This window comes from Nicotiana tabacum, chromosome 18, assembly GCF_000715075.1.
Source record: "Nicotiana tabacum cultivar K326 chromosome 18, ASM71507v2, whole genome shotgun sequence".
In the NCBI taxonomy this organism is placed as follows: domain Eukaryota; kingdom Viridiplantae; phylum Streptophyta; class Magnoliopsida; order Solanales; family Solanaceae; genus Nicotiana; species Nicotiana tabacum.
This window is the reverse complement of record NC_134097.1, coordinates 80,325,674-80,347,833: the sequence shown is the minus strand read 5'-3', so window position 1 is coordinate 80,347,833 and position 22,160 is coordinate 80,325,674. Positions and strand designations below refer to the sequence as shown.

The 22,160-nt window shown below is 36.3% G+C and overlaps 2 protein-coding genes across 5 annotated transcripts; one reads left to right on the top strand and one right to left on the bottom strand.

Moving 5' to 3' along the window:
• Positions 1-1,538: 1,538 nt before the first annotated feature.
• LOC142172557 (secreted RxLR effector protein 161-like) lies at positions 1,539-2,039 on the top strand. The gene has a single exon (XM_075236206.1). The coding sequence runs from the start codon at positions 1,539-1,541 to the stop codon at positions 2,037-2,039; it is 501 nt and encodes a 166-aa protein (XP_075092307.1).
• A 12,967-nt stretch (positions 2,040-15,006) lies between these two features.
• Positions 15,007-21,686, bottom strand: LOC107827766 (phytochrome A1-like). Of its 4 annotated transcripts, none has more exons than XM_075235984.1 (7): positions 20,804-21,686; positions 20,373-20,481; positions 20,081-20,259; positions 17,436-19,503; positions 16,417-17,233; positions 15,991-16,281; positions 15,075-15,437 (listed from the first exon to the last, which is right to left on the bottom strand). In XM_075235984.1, the coding sequence occupies exons 4-7, from the start codon at positions 19,489-19,491 to the stop codon at positions 15,227-15,229; spliced, it is 3,375 nt and encodes a 1,124-aa protein (XP_075092085.1). In that variant the 5' UTR covers positions 19,492-19,503; positions 20,081-20,259; positions 20,373-20,481; positions 20,804-21,686; the 3' UTR covers positions 15,075-15,226. The 4 variants fall into 4 exon arrangements, with proteins under 4 accessions (NP_001412897.1, XP_075092085.1, XP_075092086.1 ...); XM_075235985.1 differs by having other exon boundaries at positions 20,081-20,153; positions 20,804-21,162; XM_075235986.1 differs by lacking the exon at positions 20,373-20,481 and having other exon boundaries at positions 20,081-20,153; positions 20,804-21,100.
• Positions 21,687-22,160: the final 474 nt, after the last annotated feature.

Genomic DNA, 22,160 nt, shown 5'->3' with positions numbered 1-22,160 from the left:
TGGAAAGAACAATGTTGATCGATATTGGGATTGCTAAGAACTTCTGGGCTGAAGCTATCAACATTGCCTGCTACTTGATGAACAGGTGCATGATCAGGTCTCTGTTGAACAAAACTCCCTATGAGTTGCTGAATGGAAGGAAGCCCAAGCTGACTCACTTAAGAACATTTGGGTGCAAATGTTATGTTCTCAACAATGGAAAAGATCAGCTTGGAAAATTTGATGCCAAAAGTGATGAAGGAATCTTTTTGGGATATTCTTCTCAAAGTAAAGCCTACAATGTATACAACAAGCGGACTCAATGTGTTGAGGAGAGTGAATATGTAATATTTGACGAGTTCTACCTCTCCTATGAGAAAAGCAACAAGGATGATCAAGATGGAGAGCCTCTGCTGGTTCCAGGTGAGGTCATTGATATGGAAAATGGAAAGGCAGATATGATAAGTCAAGTGAAGGAGACAAATGAAGACAATGCAGTCTCTTCCTCATTAGCCGGAAAGGAACCAGGTACTACAATTACAACCACTAAATCTGAAGAAAGAGTGGTTGATGCAGTTTAAAGTACTCCACAGGTAGTTGAAAGAAGGATCAAGGGAACTAGTCAGGATTATCCGCTCCTCTACAAATGAAGCTCAAATGCCCAATTGGAAACACAAAAGCTCCCATGCTCTTGACAACATAATTAATCCTCTGGATTGAGGAGTCCAAACCAGATCAAAAGCCAGAAATTCACTTGCCTTCTTAGCATTCCTCTCCCAAATAGAGCCCAAAAATATTAAGGAAGTCTTAAAAGATGCAGACTGGATCACAACCATGCAAGATGAGTTTCATCAGTTCGAAAGGAACAAAGTATGGCACCTGGTACCTAGACCCTCAGATTGAACCATCATAGAAACCAGTTGGGTATTCAGGAATAAACTCGATGAACATGGAAACACTACAAGGGACAAGGCAAGGCTAGTGGTACAAGTCTACAATCAGGAGGAAGAAATTGATTATGATGAGACTTTTGTTGTGGTTGCTCGTATAGAAGTTATCATAATCCTCATTGCCTTTCCATCACATATGGAATTCACTCTATTCCAAATATATGTGAAAAGTGCATTTCTGAATGGCTTCCTCAAGGAAGAAGTGTATGGAAAGCAACCTCCAGGTTTTGAATGTCATGAACACCCCGATCGTGTGTTCAAATTGGATAATGCACTGTATGGGTTGAAGTAGGCTCCTCGAACTTGGTATGAAAGGTTGTCAAAATTTCTCTTAGAAAATAGTTTTACAAGAGGAAAAATTGACAACACTTTGTTTCTAAAGAAACGAAGAAGGAACCTGATCATTGTTCAGGTAAATGTTGATGATATCATCTTTGGGGCAACAGCTGATTCACTATGTGAGGAATTTGCAAAACTAATGGGAAGTGAGTTTGAGATGAGCATGATGGGTGAGTTGAATTTATTCTTGGGTCTTCAAGTGAAGCATTCCACAAAGGGAACATTCATTAGTCAGTAGAAGTATATCAAAGAGCTTCTGAAGGGTTTGACATGGAAGCATCAAAAGTGATTGACACTCCCATTGCCACTGCTACTCGACTTTACATGGACGAATCTGGCTCTCCGGTGAATCAAACAATGTATAGAGGCATCATTGGATCTCTCCTCTATCTTACTACAAGCAGTCCATATATTGTTTTCAGTGTGAGACTATGTGTAAGGTTTCAGTCAAACCCCAAAGAATCTCATCTGAAGGCTGCCAAAAAAATCCTGAGATATCTTAAGGGAACACAGGACCTGGTTCTGTACTACCCTTCAGGTGATAATTTCAATCTTATTAGGTATGTTGATGCTGATTATGCAGGCTATCTTGTAGACAGGAAAAGCACATCTAGAATGGCTCACTTCTTGGGATACTGCCTTATCTCATGGGGCACAATAAAGCCAAATTCGATAGCTCTTTCAACAACTAAAGCAGAATATGTTGTTGCAGTCTTCTGCTATGCTCAGCTTCTATGGATCAAACAACAGTTGGAAGACTTTGGAGTGTAGACTGACTGTGTGCCTCTTCTGTGTAATAACACAAGTGCACTCAACATGGCCAAAAATCCAGTCCAACATAAAAGAACTAAGCACATCGATGTGAGAAATAATTTTCTCAGAGACAATGTAGAAAAGGGGCTTATTTGTATGAAGTTTTGCAGCAAAGAAGACCAAATTGCAGATATCTTCACCAAAGCTCTGAGCAGAGAACACTTTAAGAGAAACAGGCTGGCACTGGGGCTAATAAAGCCTAATTGAGAACCAGATTCCTACTATATGGCTATGAAAATCATATACAGGTAGAATTAGCTAAAGTATTTTCGGTCAAGTCTAACTCACTTCTATACCGATACAGGTAGACACACATGATGATTATAGAAGCTACTGAGGCAATGCATGAGCGGTAAAAGAAGGTTGTGTATTTTATAAAGACTGGTCAAGAACCTGGTTCTTGTACCATATGTTAGTAGTCTTGTATTTTTTCATACATATCTCAAAAGAAACAAAAAATTGAGTGCCACATCATCAACATTTCCATACCCTATATGTCACGTCTTTTTGTTCAAATCCTTTCATTTATCCTATAAAATGTTGCATCTTCCCACACATCTACCGTTGTTTCAGAACCCGTTTCTCTCTCCCTTTTAGTTGCCTTTTCCTCATTAAAACCCTCTCTTTTCAAACCTTGAACGATCACCTCTCTCTTTCTCAGCCTCTCCAGAACTTTCAAATTAATCATCTACCATGGCTGAAGATCAAACAATCCTTCCCACCTCTCAACATTCCCCCTTTCACCACTGTTGAAATTAAAGCACCTAAACCTGATTCTCCGTCACCCTCCATCTCTCTCACCACTCCCTCAGAACACACTCTCCCTCTAAGTGCTGAGAACTCAGAAATCCCTAAAATCGATAGTCTCTCTTCTCTGTCGCCTGAGATTCTCAAAGAACAGAGCAAAGATAAAGAAAAAAGTGAGACTCCACAGGCAGAAAATGTCTCTAAGGACGGTGTTGATCAGTTTACAAGTACTCCTATCTCGAACATTGTTGCACCCATGGACTCTCAAGATAGAGAGGCCATAGAGAATAAGTTGGCCATCTCTGCTGAAGGAATAGTGGATAAGGAAACCTCTACTATTCCTGAGTCTTAGGGGAAAGAGACTCAGTCGTTGGTAGAAGAAGGAGCAATGGTGCTCTTTAAACAATCTGCACCAAAAGAGACTATTAGGACCCCTCTTGAAGGACTTGGTGCCTCTCGTGAGGAAACAAGCCAGGAATCTTCTTCCCAGATCAGTTTCGACTCTGCTCCTTCTCCTCACTTTGATGTTGAGCCTTTGGATGTAGTGGCTCCTGTTATGAGGTCCAGTGATGAAGAAGATCAGGATAATGTTGCTCTGCATGTGTTCATTTCCAGAAGGAGACCAGTAGCCACTCCTGAGCCCTCTCCTAAGCGACCTACTACAAGGTTGTAAAAAAAGGAGGCTCTTGAGTCTGCCTTGAAGAAGAGTAAAAGGAGTAGCAGGAAGAAGAAAAAAGGCTGGTGAAGGATGGAGAGATTGTTTGTGACAAGAACATTCCGATAGTAGAAGTGGATGGGGAAGCTCAAGAGGAACCAAGTTCCTTTATCAAGAAGTCACAGAAAAATAAGAACTCTACTGAGATTACTTCACAAGAGGCTATTGAAACACCCAACGACAAATCAGTGAAGGATAGTGGCAGGTTGAAGGAAGCTGTGGTAGAGGAGTCTGTGTCTGAGGAGGATGTGCAAGTGAAGTCTAGTTGGAAAGTTAAGTGCAGTGGGAAGTCTGGGAAAAGGAAGTTGGAGGATGTAAAGGAAACCGGTTTTGTGAAAAAGGCAAGAAAGGGAAGTATATCTGGTAAAGAAAGGTTGAGGTATCAGAAAGTGTTGTGGGTGTAAGCACGTGATTTCTGCCCAATATGAGAATTACTCCCAAAAAATTCAAAAATAAAATACTTTTCCTTGGTGTGCAATTTTTGTGATATTTTGTGATATTTTGTGTAACTATTTGTATGTTTGTATGTGCATGTTTATTTGTTAAATTATTAAAAATACAAAAATATGTCGCATTTTGCATGTAGGATTTAATTCTACAATTGTTAGTAATTAAGATTGTTTTACAAAAAATAAAAATTACAAAAATAGGCATCGTTTGCATTTTTAGCATTTAATGTCCAAATATACAATTTTATGCTTAATTATTACTTATTTATGCGTTAATTGTTATTGGGAGTTAATTTGCGCCTTTATAACTTAATTTAGTTCTTAATAATAATTTAAGTATTTTTTATAATTTAGTTTTAGAGAAATAAAAGAAGAAAAGAGAGCGAAAATATAAAGAAAGTCGGAATTGGGCCTCTTCTTCGATTTCAAGCCATAGGCCCAAAAAATGGCCCAATCTTCCCAAACGACCCAGTCCATTTCGAACTGGGTCGACCCAGTCCATAACCCAACACCCCTATTATCTTACAAACAACACAAAACAAAAAGAAAAAATGAAGAAAACCCTAAAAAATTGCTAAACCATCCGCCCCCCGCCCTCCTATCTTCTTCTTCTTCCTCAAGCAAGCTCCATCCATGGCTGCCCCTTCACAACAGTCCCATGACCACCTGTTTCCCTCCTCCTTCTTCTGCTGAAACACAAGTTCACTTCACACAGCCCGCCTCCTCAAGCCATGAACGACCTCAAAAAAAAAAACCATGAACGACCCCAAGCTCAAGCTCGTTCATGGCTCTTTCCCTCCAGTCAAACAACTCCATCATCGTCATCATCGAACCCCAGCCAGCGCGACCATAGTCACGAGCTCCGACCACAGTCGCGAGCACCAGCGGCGACCAAACAACCTGCCTGCGCCACGCCGCTACTGTCGCGGCTGCTTCTTCTACTCCTTCTGATCGCCGCAGCTGCTGCCCGTTTCTGCCACTGCTGCTGCGTTCCGGCCTGCTTCTGCTTCTCGCCGCGTCCAGCTCCCCGGCGCTGCTGTTTCGCGGCAGCTTCTCCGTCGTGATAACGCCGCTGCTACTGTTTCAAAGTTTTTCTTCAATGCAAGCTTCGTCTTCTTCGTTTCTTTGTCGTTGTTTTGAATCGGTTAGTTAGTTTATGTTTCAAATTTCGTCCATATCTTGTTTGATATTTTTCGGATCCAAAATCGTTAAATGATTCGATTCTTGTTTTGTTTGTTCGTCGTTGAAATAATTTCCTAGTTTGTTCATATGTTTTGTTGATTAATTTTCAGATTTCAAAATGGAAAGTTTAATTAGTTGTTTTCATGTTTATTTCATGTTTGTATTATTGTTTAAGTGAATATTTGTTAGTTTAATATTAGTTAGATACAAATTGAAGTTTAATTAATTGTTTCTTCAATTTGTTTCATGTATTTTATGTATTTTCCGGAAATTGTTAATATTGTTAAGTTCAAGTTTAAATTCATAATTGTTTCTTCTTAGGTTTTGTTTTGTCATTTGCCTAAAAGAATTTAGTTGTAATAAGGGAAGTATGTTGGTTTTAATCATTTGAATACGTCGTTTTTATTTTTAGATTTAATTCATGTTCATATTATGTTTGTTTGATCTTGAATCCGAAATTTGTATAGCTTGATTTCTTGTTTACCATTTGTGATTATTTCTTGAATTTGTCTCATAATCTTGTTTAAGTTTAATATAGGAATTGTTTGTTGTAATGTTGTTAGAGTTGATTTTAAGTTCAATATTATTGAATTTAGAAATCTAAATATACTTGTTTGTTGTTGTTGTTGAATCCGAAAATAGGATTGTTTGTTGCTAAAATATTGTTCAATCAAATTTTAGTTGTTCTTTGTTGTTCAATTTGTGTTCATGTGATTTGTTGTTGAAATCATGTTCATGTGATTTGTTGTTGAAATGTTGAAGAAATCATGTTCATGAAATTTGTTGTTTGAACATTGTTAGAAATTAATCATATTGTCTATATTTTGGTTAAGTTTGATTAATTGATGTGTTATAGCTGATGGGTAGTTTGGTAATTTATAGTACTTTCGGGGGTAAAATAGTAATTTGCAATAGGGTCGGAGGGGTAGTTTAGGAATTGTACATTTTGTAATTGTTTATATGAAGCATGGGGGACAAAATGAAATGGGGTGGGATGTGATATGGTTATTTAATATAAAGGGGGGACAAGACAAAATTTAGTGGGGGAAATCTTGTATTTATTTATGTTAGGCATGGGGGACAAAATATAATGGGGTGGTGTGATATGTTTATTTAATGTAATGGGAATGAGTGGGAAGATAATGGGTTGGGTAGAGAAAAAGTATTGATTTTAATTAATTGAAAGATTTATGGGATGAGTTATATATAAGAAGTCTTGAAATCAGAATACACACAAGAGAGATACGAGAAAAAAAATACACAGACAGATAGAGAGAAAAAACGGATAGAGAATAGAAGAGAAAAAAAAGGGATGAACATTTAAGAGAAAGAAAAATTCCGAAAAATATTTAAGTTTTCAAAATAAAAATAAAAACTAAAAAATCTTCTGCTTTCTTTCTTTGTTTGAAATTAGTATTAATGGTTGTTGTTTCATTCAAAGCTTAAAGCTTTTGTTTTTGGGATTACTACTCCACTGGTCTGTTACTGGGTTGTTACTGTTGCTGGGCAGTTGTTGTTGCTGTACTGTTATTATTGCTGTTGATTCTCATCATCATTTTCTTTTGCTTCCAATATCAGGTACATATCTGTAAATTCATGTCATGAAAAGCTTCAACATGGCAAGTAAATGAAGTTTGGAATTATAAGGATGTCTTCTACTCATTTAAATTTTATTAGTTTAAGTTTCAGTTTTGTTTTAGTTGGTTAATATAGTATTATACTTGACATGATAAACTGTTAACTAATTAACCTTCTGGAGTAATAAATTCCACGATAATCATATATGTTTTGAGGACTAGTGATGACATTTACTGTTTGAATTGTTGAGATAGGGAACATGGCAGAAAGTTGGCTATTAATTAAATCTTGTGATATTGTTAGCTAAGTAAAGAATAGTACGGAAATACCCAGAAATTACATTACTAGCTTATTTTGTCAAATATCCAATTTTGTTTAAGACTAGATGATGTCAGTCGTACTTTGTTCATATATGGCGTAATAACGGTTATGTGTATAACCTATAGTTGAAAGGTGAATTAATATAATCCATTACTATTACAATGCTGGAATATTGCGAACAGGTCATGATGTATGTTTACGTTATATGTGATGTCGTCTTATTAAATCAATTGGCAGATTAGTTCTCTTTCTTAATAACAAATGGCTTAGTTATTTTAGGAACGCGATCAACTCATTTCTTTTAATGTATGAAATAATGTCAACGATTTTTTTTACAAAACATAGAGTTAGTGTTTGCAAATATTCGCATAGGCAGAGAATAAGAATTGGTTTATTTATCTCAAACTCACTCTTCGTAAGCAAAATTAACTAAATAATTATAACCTCGAACTAAAAACAAGTAGTGTAAAAGAATGATGGATTTATAAATTGTAACATTTTAAGTCAAAAATGTGTAAATAGCGTTTGCTCCAAATATAACAATGAAAATTCTTCGAAAAATATTAGTTCGTTTATTAAATCAATTATTTTCCCAAGTTTTATACGCAATTCGCTTTTTGGGTAGATAAATATTGTATTTACGATAAAAATGGTAGTATTAATCACGCGTTGTTTATTTTTTACTCTTTAAACTCGAATGGTTTTTGAGGAATATAATTCCCACGCAAAAAAATATAATTTGCGGTCAACACTTAATGAATTGTGAATTCTTTTCAAGGAATTTATAGGCATCTCAAATAGTGATTTCTCATGACTTTCACATAAAAATGTATGGATGTAATAAACAATTTGTGGAAAATTTATACTACCATCAAGAATATCTTGTGTGATTAGGGATACGTTCGTGTGACCTGATTATATTTCTAAAGGCAATTCGGATTATGCGTTCGCGCAACTTCGAGCAAACATTTAATAAAAAGGGGGTTCTTCGGAGAATATCAAATTAATTTCATATAACCCGAGATGTGCAGTTCACTATTTAATCATACAAGAGCGACAGACGTTCTTAATTTTATTTTAAGCACAATTTCGAACTTAAGTCTATTTTTATAATAAAAAAATCGAAAAAATAATTATTATATTATCAATATCATTGTGTATACGTACGCGTGACACGATTTTTCACGTTAAAAAATATATAATATATAAAACGGATACACGTATGCGTGATTCGATTCGAAGAAGGGTCTTTAATTATAAACAATCTAAACAGAAGCGATAATAAAATCATGCAATAAAAAATATAAAATCGAGATAATTAAGCCAAGAATAAAAACATTTAAGCGACCGTGCTAGAACCACGGAATTCGGAAATGCCTAACACCTTCTTCCGGATTAACAGAATTCCTTACTCAGGATTTCTGGTTCGCAGAATAATAAACAGAGTCATATTCTCCTCGATTCAGGGATTAAAATTGGTGACTTGGGACGCCTTAAAATTCCCAAGTGGCGACTCTGAAATAAACAAACAAATCTCATTTCGACTGTCCCTTAATTGGAGAAAACTCCTTCACCCCCGCGGGGGCGGAAAAAGGAGGTGCGACAGTAGGGTCGTACTTTTGACCCTGAGATTTCTGAGATGGCGGGAATGCATCAAGTGTTTGAGATGGTTGAGTTTCAATGGTGGTGACACCTACTCAAGGTGGATAAGCCCAAGGTATATTAGGAATAGGTTCAAAGTTTCTATGCTGACCTCTTTACTAGTAAATCTGATCAAATCTGTGCACTGGTAAATGGTGTCGACATTGTTATGGACTCTGCTCTATTAAGAGAAATACTTAAGGTTCCTGCTGATGGTCTGTCTTCTGTTAGAGATGCGTGTAGCTCAAACGTTAGGCATGTTATAGTTAAGGAGTGAGCAATGCATCGGGGGGAACATGTGCATAAGAAAACTTTGCTTCTTGTTTATCAGCACCTTTTTGAGTAAGTGAACAAGGTCATGCTTCCTCGGGCTGAGAGGAGGTCCATCACATACAAGTCTGATCTGTATCTGATGGAAGCACTGGATGGGTTCAGCACTGTTAATCTGCCAGCCATAATGATTGAGCATATGCAAAAGATGGCAGCATTCAAAGATGGAAATCATGGCCTCCCCTATGGGTTTCTCCTCATGCGTGTCTTTAAATTCTTTAAAGTACCTTTTGGATAGCCTAAGATGGGGACCAAGAAGCAGGCTATCTCTAAAACTACTCTAGAGGAATACGAGTGTATCGACAAAATGGGAGGGGTAGGAAGCACTTCAACGATTTCCCAGCTTATAAATGCTCAAAGCAGTGTTACTGAAGAGATCAAAAAGTTGAAAGCAAGGAATGACATATTAGAGACTCAACTCAGTCAGGCTCAAGAGGCATCAGGGTCCTCCAGCTCCTCAAAATGCAAAGGTTGCCCATCTGACTAAGGAGAATGCTGATCTTAGGCAACAGGTTGAGAACCTGAGGGAGAAACCGCTCGCTAAGCAAATGTCCGCCAATGCTCAAATAGATCTTGTTCTCAACACACTTGCTGCCTCTTCCAAGCCCTCTTTCTCTAGTGTCCCCTAGGCATATCTCTCAGTGACTAGTGACCAGTTTCCAGTTTATCTCTTTTATTTTGATGACTTTGTGGTAGTTGTTTTTGTTATTTTTTTGTGGTATGGATGGAATTCACTTGTACTGTTCCCGCTTTTAACAGTCTAAAACTGCCTTTGTTGTAATAGCAAAGGCTTATGTTTTATATAATTAATGAAGACTTACCTCTTTTGATGTAAATGCTCATGTTTCTCTGCTTCTCTTTTCTATCATGTTGTGTGTACACATGTGCCATGAGTTAGCTAGGCTATACTTCTTTATGCTGATTGCTTGCTTGCTTGTGTACTTTTAATGATGACAAAAGGGGAAAATATGATAAATTTGAAAGCAGGGGATCTGATTAAGGGGGAAGCACAAAGTGAGGGGGAACTTGTGAAGTTCCTGTTACTTTGAGCCCGTTTGGATGAGCTTATTTTAAGTGGCTTTTAAGTCAAAATAGCTTTTAAGCCATAAGTTAGGAATTATAGCTTTTGGCTTTTGGCTTGTTTTTGTCATTTTAACTTAAAAACAAGGGCTTAAAAGCACTTTTTTACTCTATCCAAATACTACAAAATAGCTTAAAAATTATTTTGGCTTAAAAGTACTTAAATTAAGTCAATTCAAACGGGCACTTTATCTGGTTTTTGTTGCTTTAAATATGATTGTCAATTTCTAAGTTTGTCATCATCAAAAATGGGAAAATTGATGGATTTACAGTACATTAGATTTATGTTTTGATGATCTAACAAACTTACAATCAAAGAACCAGATAAGGAACCTGATACACTTGGTACATAACTCAACACAACTCAATCAACGGACTCAGGCTAATGTGAGTTGCTATGACTTCAGAAGATAAAGAATCAACACAGGGACCGATCCTCTTGGGTTCCACTGACAGCAGTACGAAGTCAACTGTCTATAGCTGGAAAGTGACTGCCTTCACAGTACATGCAAACAGTGCATCACAGTACAATAGTCATTTCTCATTGACCAACCAAGTGATTACATCATTCAAGTGATGTCATCCATGTTGTATTAACAATAAACATTACAACAAAACAACACTTGAACACTTAGAGAATTCAACTCAAGCATTCAAGCATCTGACAATCAAGCATTCAATTCTCAAGTGCATCAAGAACAAAGTACAACGCTACTACGGACCAGTTCCTACAACAAGTCTCATGTATGTCCTTAGTTGAGTTGTAACTTTGTAATTGTTCTTCATTGTAATTCCTACTTTGCTTATCTAGAAGTTTTACTTAGGAACCCCTTGTAAACCATAAACTTTTGGTGTTTGTGTCGTGACTAGAGTTAGTCATGAATTGAAGTCTTTGTAATATGTGTATTGCAAAGTGGCTTGTAATAGGTGTATTACAAGTTAGTGAGGGATTAAGAGTTTAATTTCTAGATTGTATAGGTTATAATCTAAAAATTGATCATAGTGAAGTTGAAATCCTACCAGTGTAAAGTCTTTTTTGTATAGGGATTAACAACATCAACAAAGTCTTCATCTTCCTCAAGCTGCAAGACAGAGTATGATGATCTATTACATGGATCTCACAGTTAGCAAAAGCAATAATGCAAATAACATATTTAAAGTACATAGTGGATCTCATTTTTGCAATAAGGCTTTCGCGAGGTTGCTAAAAATTAATTAAATACCAAAAAATATAAGTTATTACAAAATTAAAATTGATAATAAAAAGTATAATATTTTTCTTGATAAAAAATTGTATTCACGCTTTTGATTAAAAAGTAAATACTTTTTTAGAATATATTTTTTGAAACTCTTAATAGAAAGTAAAACAAAATTATTTTAATAATATGACTAAAATATTTACGTATTTGACAAAATAGTTTTATCTTTCGAAACTCTTAGATATAATAATGTTATCTTTATTTGTTTAAATAATTAAACCTCTTATACAATGAAAACCATACACAAATGCAATTTCGTCTAAAACTAAGTAACTTTAATATAATTTTAAACGGGCAAATAAAATGTAATAAAAACCTCAAAATAAAAATGAAAATTTCCTATAATGAAATATTATAATTATATAAAAAATACAAATAACTTACATGTTTAATGTCCAAGAATTTTTTTTCTAATAGCTTGTATATCTTATCGTAAGTGGATTTGCGTTTTTTCCTATTTTATGAGTTTCAGAAAATGCATGTTTCGAAAAATATTTAGTTTCTTTTTTAATAAAATTTTTGAATAAAACTATCTAAACATGCCCTCAAACTTGGTTTCAACTGGCAAGTATGCCCTTAACTTTGGATGTGCACAAATATGCACCTCAACTTGTATAAAGTTGAACATGTAAACACAAATACTAACACGGCACTGACGTGGCACATAAACTTTAGAGGTGTCTAAATGATCATTTTGTAAGTTGGGATAAGTTGAGGTGTCTACTTGTGCATACCCAAAATTGGAGGGCATACTTGTTAGCAGAGCTAAGTTTGAGTGTCTGTTTATATATTATGCCATATTTATTCTCTTGTTTTCTTGGTATGTAATGTCATTGTAATGACTACGGAAATAGTCATTTGTACATAGTAGAACTCCATCCAATACAGTATACTGATGGATTTATTAAATACGATCATGTATAATGGATATCCACTTTAAAGAATAACCTTGATTCATACAATTTCCAATTGACATAATATGTCTCGTCAACATCTTATTAAGAAAAAACTCAATAAGAAATAACATGGTGAATAGAAAAAAATTACATAATTCTTGGCAAAATACGCGATGAATTATTGTCTCACTAAGAACCTGTACCAGGAAAAACATAGTGGAACAAAAACTTTGGTAAAAAAAATAATACTAGAGTGAGTATTTTTCCTCATGAAAAGATCCTCGAGGTATCTAATAGCCTGTTTGGCCAAGCTTCTCAAGAGGCCAAAAATATTTTTTTCCCAAAAGCATTTCTTTTTTCCTAACTTGTGGTGTTTGACCAAGCTTTTTTGGGGAAAAAGTGTTTTTTGGGAGAAGTAGAATCAGTTTTGACTTCTTTTTTTCTCACCTAAAGTACCGTTAACAAAATATAATATATACCAAAATAACCATTAAACCTAATACTTAGGATATTAATGTATAAGTATTTCTTCTTATTTTTAGGATAGCTTTCTAATATATAGTGATTTTAGGGGTGAATGCTTTATTGTTGAATGAATTTTAATATATTTAACGTATATTAAAAGAATTAAGTACTTTTTAATTTTATTTTTATATTTTACTTAAATAAAATGAAAAGATTTAATTATTGCTTATAATAATAAATTTTTGAGATTATTTATTTACTTATAATATTAAATATTAAGTAAATCTATTCATGCCCTTATTCGTAATTTGATACTTAAAAGCACTTTCTGAAATGCTTGTCAAATACAAATTATTGCTCAAAAGTGCTTTTTAGAGTGATTAGCCAAACACAAATTAAATTGTTTCTCTCAAAAATTACTTTTTTCAAAAGCACTTTTCAAAATAAATTGATTTCTCCGGCTTGGCCAAACAGGCTATAAGTCTCCACATTCCAAATTTTTCAATTTTCAAAACTTGAGGTATGAAGTGCTTTCATGTGTGTCAATTGGAACAATTTTTTTTTTTTTGGGTACAAAAGATAAAATTGCCTTAACTATTAAAAGAAGTTCCACAAAGAGCGCGATGCATCATATCAGGAGAGCTAGTTTGGCGACTATTACAAGTAGGATTAGGAGGTAAGTTTGTACAAACAATAGGCTGATCACTAGTTAATACAGAACTCCCTACTGTAGCAAGTCCATTGGCAGCTGTGGCAGGTCCATGGTTGTGTGCAGCAAAAAGTGTTGTTGTGGTTTCCATGTGTAGTTCCAGCTAATCTCGCATTGACTTGATCTTCCTATATTGTACTCCTCCTGTTTGATCATGTTGTAAGATGGTGCTAACAAAAACTGGGGGCGATGCAAAAACAGTAGGTGACATAATTGGTTTCATCGAACAACCTTCCTTCGCTAATCTATCTGCCACTCGATTCTCCTCTCTGTGACTCTGTAGACGTGTGATGGTAGCATTATGCAACTGGTCCAGGAGGTCAATTGGAATAGTTGTAGAACATCTTGTTACTAATGTTCACATACAAAATGACCTGATAAAATTATTTACTAACGGATTGCAATTTACATGACCATTATTTATGAGATCCAGGCTTCATATTTCTTTTTTAGGAGATGTTATCTTACATATAAAGCCGCACGTATACACATCAGGCCAACAAGTTAACATTAGTTCTCTTCTTCATAATTGGTCCAAGGTCGGAAAACAAACATTTCTCATCTATATTAGATGCATGATATATGTTTTAATTACTCTACCATATTACAATAAGATGGGACCTCAAAAGAGGATGATAATATATGTTGGATATGAATCTTTCTTAGATTATTAAATATCTTGAACCTTCGAAAGAATATTTATTTACAGCTAGTGTCAATTGTTATTTTAATTAAATCAAAATTTTCAATATTAAGGGAAAAGAATAAGTAGCTGAAAGGAAAAAAAAAATAGACAAGCAGATGCCTTTGCAAGACACTCAAGTGTGGGTGGGGTGACGGTTCGGGTGGGAGTTGGTGGGGATGGAGAATAGGGTGGAATATGTTGAAAAAGAATTTTAGAAAATGTTTTCCCTTCTCTTGATAAGGAAAACATTTTCCTTCAATTGAGTTCATGAGAAAAATGTTTTTCACAACATTTAACCAAACATGAAAAAATTGAAAAATATTTTCCTTCGTACCAAATACACCCTTAATCTTTGATTCTTTTTCTAGGTCTAACCATTAATTATATGATAGAATGAGAACATTATTTCAAGGCGTAAGCACCTCCCAAGATGAGGTTTTGATCCGATCATTACACTTATCTCCCAACTCCCTTCAAGAATTCACAATTCCCCAGTTGTTCTCATAGTTGCACGTTCAAACCCTGTTAAGGAATCGTATCCTTTTAAATCTCTATTTCATTTCTCATAGTCTCACCTTCCAATCTCTCTTTCATTGCTATGATTAATACAATTTGAATTGAAAGAAATACTTTGACAATAAAAAGAACAGTAATGCACGAAACATGCCACACGAGGAAGTACCGCACCTCAAGAGAGTAAGATGTAAAAGAACAGCAATGACCTAGGGTAAATTTTTTGCCTAGATAATGCTGGTATGGATATATTATCTTCATTCGTAAGATTGTTCTTTACCATTTCGATCATCCTTTATCTTTTCTTGATGAAAAGGAAAGATGGTATCTTAGAAATAGGAAATCTTGAAATTCTGCCTCCCAAAAGTGATAAAAATTTCTGATTGCACATGGAATTATAATGAAACTGGAAATGCTGAAATGTTGAAGATGCAATAGTTCAAGAAACTTATTAAAAAGAACCCGAGGGTGCCAAAGAGGAGGAACATCACAAGACAGCAAGATCTCCAAACACAGATAACTTGAAATCCTTTTTCACTATACAGATCTACTAGTTTGAAAGGTTCCTGAAATCATCAGCAGCTTGACTTGGTAGCCACTGCAAGTTCAACGGATATAATGAAAGTTGATCGCCCCGCCTCTCTTAGGTACTGAACTTCCCCATTCATCAGCTTCACCAGCTTTCTGCTGATGAGTAAGCTGATCCCTTCTTCAGATGCTTCGGCCTCAGTACCGAACATTTGGCTTAGCAGTTCTTCTGGCACTCCTCCCCCTGTGTGGCTTATCCTGCAAGCAGATGAGTGATTTTTAAATTAATCCATTTTATCTTTTATATAATGACCACATGAACACGTCTTGGCTGAAAAATTAATATTTACAAAACCAATGGAGGAGAGAAGACAGAGAGCAGTAGCAGACTAGCAGCTTCTACTGTTAAAGATCAAATGCTATTGCAACCATAGGACTTCAAACATTCAGACATTGAGTTCAAGCTAAAATTTCTGGTCCTGATTTTGTTTTAGAGAATAGGCACACAACAACAACAACAACAATAACCCAGTATAATCCCACTTAGTGGGGTCTGGGGAGGGTAGTGTGTATGCAGACCTTACCCCTACCCTAGGGTAGAGAGACTGTTTCCAAATAGACCCCCGACATCCTTCCCTCCAAGAACTTCCCACCTTGCTCTTGGGGAGACTCGAACTCACAACCTCTCGGCTGGAGAGAATAGGCACACAATCGAACAAAAATAACTGCTGGAGATGCTAACCTGGACAGTAGAAATCTGGTCAAGGTGAAAAAGCCAGTTTAGATTGTTCTATCATATGAATTTAATTACCTGACTTCCAAGAGAGCAAGCTGAACAGATTCTCCTATGCGATCTTTTGTTAATGTGCCTGAAATACTAAGCTGACCACCACTTGGTGTAGAATTCACGCATACTAACAAAAAGTTAGCTAAGACCTGTTGAAGCCTCGGACTATCTCCGTATAAAGTTTCATTGAGAAGATCTTCAACCATGTCATTCACAATCATTATATTCTTTCCATTGCTCTTCATCATGATTTGACTAATAGATGCCACTAATACTTCGTGCAGCTTGAACTCGAGCATCTCCAGATCCAAATAACTGGTAAGAGAATAAAAAAGAACAAATTTGTTGATAGTATAAACTGATATAACAATGCAGCAAATCCTAAATCCTTTAAAGCCATAAACATAAAAACTAAAATACATGTAGTATAGTAAAATGATTATAACATACCCATCAATGATGCTATCAAGATCTGTATCATCAAGAATTTTGTTGAGCTGACGCTGACACTGGGAACTAGTACGCAGTATATTTTTCTGCTCTTCGCCCAAGTTAGTCCCCTCCAGCATTTTCCGAGAGAATATAATTCCAGAAAGAGGGTTTCTAATCTGCCTCCTTATGTAAGCTAATACTTTCAACCTCTTCAATGCAGTTTGTTCTGATAATCGTTGAATGTGAAGAGCTTGTTGCAGCTCATGGCTTGCAAGCTGCAGGAAACAAAAGAGTCCCGTGACTGCACCCTCTCTATCCAACCTTTTGCTCACACAAAGTAAGCACTCTACGTATTTCCCATTACGTGCAAAGAAACCAAAAGATATCTTCGCACACTCTTGACCAGTCATAGCATTGTTTAGTACAACTCCAAAATTTACAAAAGCTTCTTGATTCTTGAGACGGCAACAAGCTGCCTGTGTCCCAAAAACCTCCCCTAATAGCATTTTATCAATAACATCATCACGCCGCCATCCAGTTAACTTTGTCATTGCCGAGTTCCACTCAGAACACCAGCCGAATTGATCAGTGCCAAATATTGGTGGGATCAATGGGTGAGGATTTTGGATAATAGCTCTATAGTCACCTTCAATCCGGGTGAACTTGTCCATAATATTTTTTTGTCCTGTTATATCCTGAGCAATAAAACATACACCCACAACACTATCTCCAACATCCCTGCTTGCACATGCATTCACAATTAAGCTGATTGGACTAGAATCTCCTGACGGCCCATGTGTTTTTATTTCAAACTCTACATTTCTTTCCTCTTTCCCTGGTAAAAGGTATAGGATATTCGGCTAAATATACAGGAATTTCATAATTCATTTAACTGAATGGATAGACAAAACTTATGTAAACCAATACTACTAAAAATAATATAATAAAATGGCGTACAAAGGCTAAAAAATTATCTTCACGAAAAGAGTTATAACATTAACATAACACGGAAAGGGAAGTACGCAAAAGCAACTTACCTTGCAATGCTAATTCCAACATTTTACTCACGGTATCAACTGAGGAATCCTCCACGAGTGTGAGCAAATGATTCCCAATTGCTTCATCAACAGGAAGACCGGTTAATTCAGCAATTTTTGTGTTCCAGCCATTAAGCTGCCCATCAACATCAACTGCGAAGATAGGAACTGAAGCTGTTTCAATCAAGCGGACCATTTCAGCAGTCACTGCTTCTAGCTCCTGCAACCCATCAATCTTAAGATCGTTAAGTTTCGTGTGGATAATATTGGTATTTGAATCCATGGCATCGGCATCCTTGGATGCATTTCTTAGTATAAGCTGCAAAGAATGGATTGCGTCCATTTCATAGTCCTTCCATGGTACACTTCTAGTCTTGACAACTTCCAGGAATGCTTTGAATGATGACCTAGGATGCATTTTCCTGCCATCATCCTTTTCACCAGGTTCATGCTTTGCTCCACCCCATCTAACTTCAGCAGCAGTGTGTGACCTATACCAGAACAGCCAGCCCTTATCAGATATTCTAACAGCTGCCATACCACACACTACATCACCAAGAGCAAGAGCCCCAGGGAAACCAGCATCATACAAGCTGTCTGTACTCAAACCTGTGGAATCTGTATGATACTCAGAAAGCCACGAGACAATATCGTGCAGCTGAAAGTCGCTTGGGGTCATTCCAAGTCGATGTATCTTATTCTTATAGAGCAAAGCAGCACCATCACATTTGACAAGATCCATAATATTTGGACTCTGTGACACTATACCTAAGGGAGCATCTCGCATCAGCATATCACACAAGAGAGTCTGAGTACGCAGGATATTTTTCTCAAGAATCTGACTTTCCAATTCCAGTTCCTTGTTGACGTGTATGGCAAAGACTTGCGCAAGAAATTCACATGCATACCTCAGAGGGAAGGGAACAAACCTCGGGGTGGTGTTGTGGCAAACCACCAGGCCCCAAAGCCTTTTTCTCTTTTGAGATTGTGTCGAATCAGAGCTTTCTCCCTCTTCGTCCCCGTCATTGACCACAACTGCCATTACAAGGGATGCAATTGAACTCATGTTCTCCATATACTGTAGATGGCAGTAGTGAGGAGCCCTAAGAGTAGAGCCGCACAATGTTAAATCAAATGGAAGCTTCTCATCTTGGACTACCTTCACATGTTTTGCTCGGCAATCACAAATCATTCGGACCTTATTCTTCATGAACAAAAAGCGTGCAGCTTGTGGGATATCCGTAGCAGGATAGTGTAAACCAAGGTAAGGATCAAGGCCAGGCTTCGTGATCTCGGCCACCACCTCTCCATGATCATCATCGTGAAACTTATACGTCATCACCCTGTCATAGCCTGTGAGTTCGAAAACCTCCTGAACCATAGTGTCACAAAGTCTTTCCATACTGCCGCTGGGCAAGGCCTGCAAGCGAGTAATGGCTTTGGCTGCAAGTTTATACGACTGCAGGGCCCCTGCAGCAGTCATGGGTACTTCATAGGGCTTCACAGGCTCGAAATCAATGATTAAGCTACCAGTAACCCTATGAACAATTGCATAATATGGCTTCCCAGAAGTTTTGCAGTGAACGAGGACCGGATTTAACAGAGAAACCTCTCCGAACCCCAAAGCCTTCTGCAATGCAGCTGCGCTAGGACCAGTGAAGATCGTTCTGATATCAGTCCCAATGCCAAGAGCTGGAAGCTCACCCACACTTGGAACAGCATGGCTAACCATGGTCAGCATTTCGGGGGCATTCTCGCTGAATGCTATGACCTTAAATGTTTTCTCATCAAGGGCTAACAAACAGCCAAATGGCTGGATAAACTTACCCTTCTGGATCTGATTGAGGTAAGCGGTAGTTACTCTGTCCGACTTGGGCTTTCGCTCATCCCCAGCTACACTTGTAACCCTCACTGAGCTTGAATAGTCAAAGGAATCACCCGACTCCTCGAAATCTGCATGAAGCTTTGCATCTATAGTGGTCTGTGCAATGATCCTAGCACTATGCTTTGATCTTGCTGAAGTGGTGGAAGATTGGCTTGGTCTTGAAGATGACATTTCGACTCAAATCTGAAATAGAACATCAAAAGCAATTACCACCGATGATCAACAAAAACAAAATTATAATAGGAAGTTAGGAACCGTCACGGTCAGGCACTGTCAAAATAGAACAGAGTTGTTAACTTTTTGTATCAGCAACTTAGCAGGCAAGGATTCATTCTAGAGTCTCCACATTTTATCAATATGAATATCACACCCCCATTTTGCAGCATAGAATCTACATCCACTTAAGAATATACCCCCCAAAACCCCCCAAACAATCAACATACTCTGCAAAACAAAAAGCAGGAAGGAGGTTGCATATGTGCAAAATAGATATTTCAACTATGTACTAATATAATAAAGAAGTCACAACATGCAGAGAAATAGGCATAATACACTAAGCTAACAGCTCTTTCAGCTAGATAAACAAAAGTAGGCACAGCTTATTGGGAATTCGAGTTCTTTATTATCCTATAGTAGTAGCAAAATTAGATAAAGATGCAAGTCATTTTCTCTTTAACAGAAACCAATAAGCTATTACAACCAACACATTATTTGCGGAGAGAAAACTTTCAAGATAAACACAACAAGAGAAAGGCCTCACCTTTTACAAGATTTCAGAGGCAAGAACAACTTAGCTTTCAGCTGATCAATACTTGATATATAGAAGTCTGAATCTGAAAGCAAAGAAATGTATAACAAAACTGGTCCTTCCTTAGGCCAACAAAAGCTCAACAGCCAAGGTATCGATCACAGCTTCCAACTCAAGAGAAGTACTTAACCCTTTAAAAGATTCATTAAAACACACACTTGTCAAAGTTCATGCAGACAACTCTACACAAATAGCCATAGTAGGATACGCGTTTCTATAAATAGGAAAGTGAGAGAGACTTTACTAGAAAGCAGTGAGTTGCCCAGTTGTTCTCTTTCCAAACATAGTTTGATGGTGTCAATTGATGTACCCCAAAATTAGCATAACCCTTATTCTTGATTTGTCCTCCAGGTCTACAATAATTATAATCAGTTGAAATCTAAAAAATACCCCCAATTAAGACCACGAAAGTACGGATAATATATAATAATAATTCGTGAGTGGATAGTAGTACTCACTAGAAGGCTTCTTATGTCAAGAAAATAAGAATATAAAGATTTAACCACACACAAAAAAAGAAAAAGAAAAAAAAAGATTCGTCTCTCTTTAAAATATAGTTTAAAATCAAAGTGGGTCTTAAAAAAAAAGAAACAGAGAGATATCCCAAACAATATTTTATTGATGAGAAAACCCACTTGGAGGGGAAAGTATAGGGGTGGAACAGAGAGACCATACCTCGAATAGCAAGTAACCAGCAAGGCCAAAAGGTTATGGACATCACGTGGAGACATCATCCTTTCCTTATCTTTCAGATTTTGAGAGAATTAAGGACTGAAACTCTGAGCTGAGCTGGTAAGGAGCCAAGGTGGGAAGTAAAATAAAAAACTATCAAGATTCAGTTAACCAATCAAGTTGAGGTTGCATCTGATTCCCAGATGTAGCTGGTGACTATGAAATTGCTGCTACAAGTTTTTACTCGTAATTTCTGTTTTGGCCGTTTGTACAACCAATCTAAAATCATTCATTGAAGACAGGAGTCAAAATGAGAAATGGGTCTTCTTCTTTTTTTTGTTTTCTTTCCCATATGCCGGAATAGTCTCATGATGGCAGCTGGACCCTCTTTGCCTACTACTACTCTTTTTACCCTTTACAACGGTATTCCTTTTCACTATTGATTTGACCTGAATAGTGAATTCATTAACTGTCTAAGCTTATTAGCCTCGGAATGTTTTGAATAACATCTTCAATATCAGAATCCATGGTAAAAATATTAATTACTAAGTAACTTTAAAGAAGATAAAATTACCTTCCTTCTTACTCCTAGTAGGTTTAAGCTAATGTGAAATCACATCATTAAAAAAGGAAAAACACTAACTAGCAAGATTTTTTTATTCCACTCAAAAAAGATAAAGTAATCTTATAAATCCCACCATAATCTTTGGTAATATTTATAATTCACAAACAGAGTAACTCACAAATTAATGTAGATAAAATAATATTAATACTAACCCTTACACTAGGCAAATGCTTCCCGAATATAGAAGTACTTTTGTAAGACCAAAAAAAGTTAGGTAAAGAAACATATAAGTATCCAATATGTAAGCGTGATTTCGGTACTGAAGCAATAACAACAAACCAATAATGAAGCATTTTTAAAAATCATGTCCGACTTCTGGATGTGATATTTCAAAACCTCGCAAACGTATTTGAAAAGGAACTAAATTTGATGCATATAATTTCTTATGAAATTACAAAAGCTTGGACGATTATCCTCTATTTATTACTCTATTTGTCAAGAAATGACTTAATAAAAACTAACATAAAATGAACGGAAAGAAGTGATTCACAAAATGTAAATAAAATAGTGACCGAATTTAATTACGTGGTATATGTAATGTACCAAGATTTCACTGAAGCTAAACGTTAGGATATTTGTATCGTATGAGCTTTTCTAGGTCACTACTTAAATTTAGTCCCCGGGCTAAATTTCGTCTTAAAAAGTAATTTGATAAAAAAAAATTGCAAACATATTTAACACACTGAACAACTGGCAATAAAATTTTAAAATTGGTCGCAGGGAAGACCATCTGTG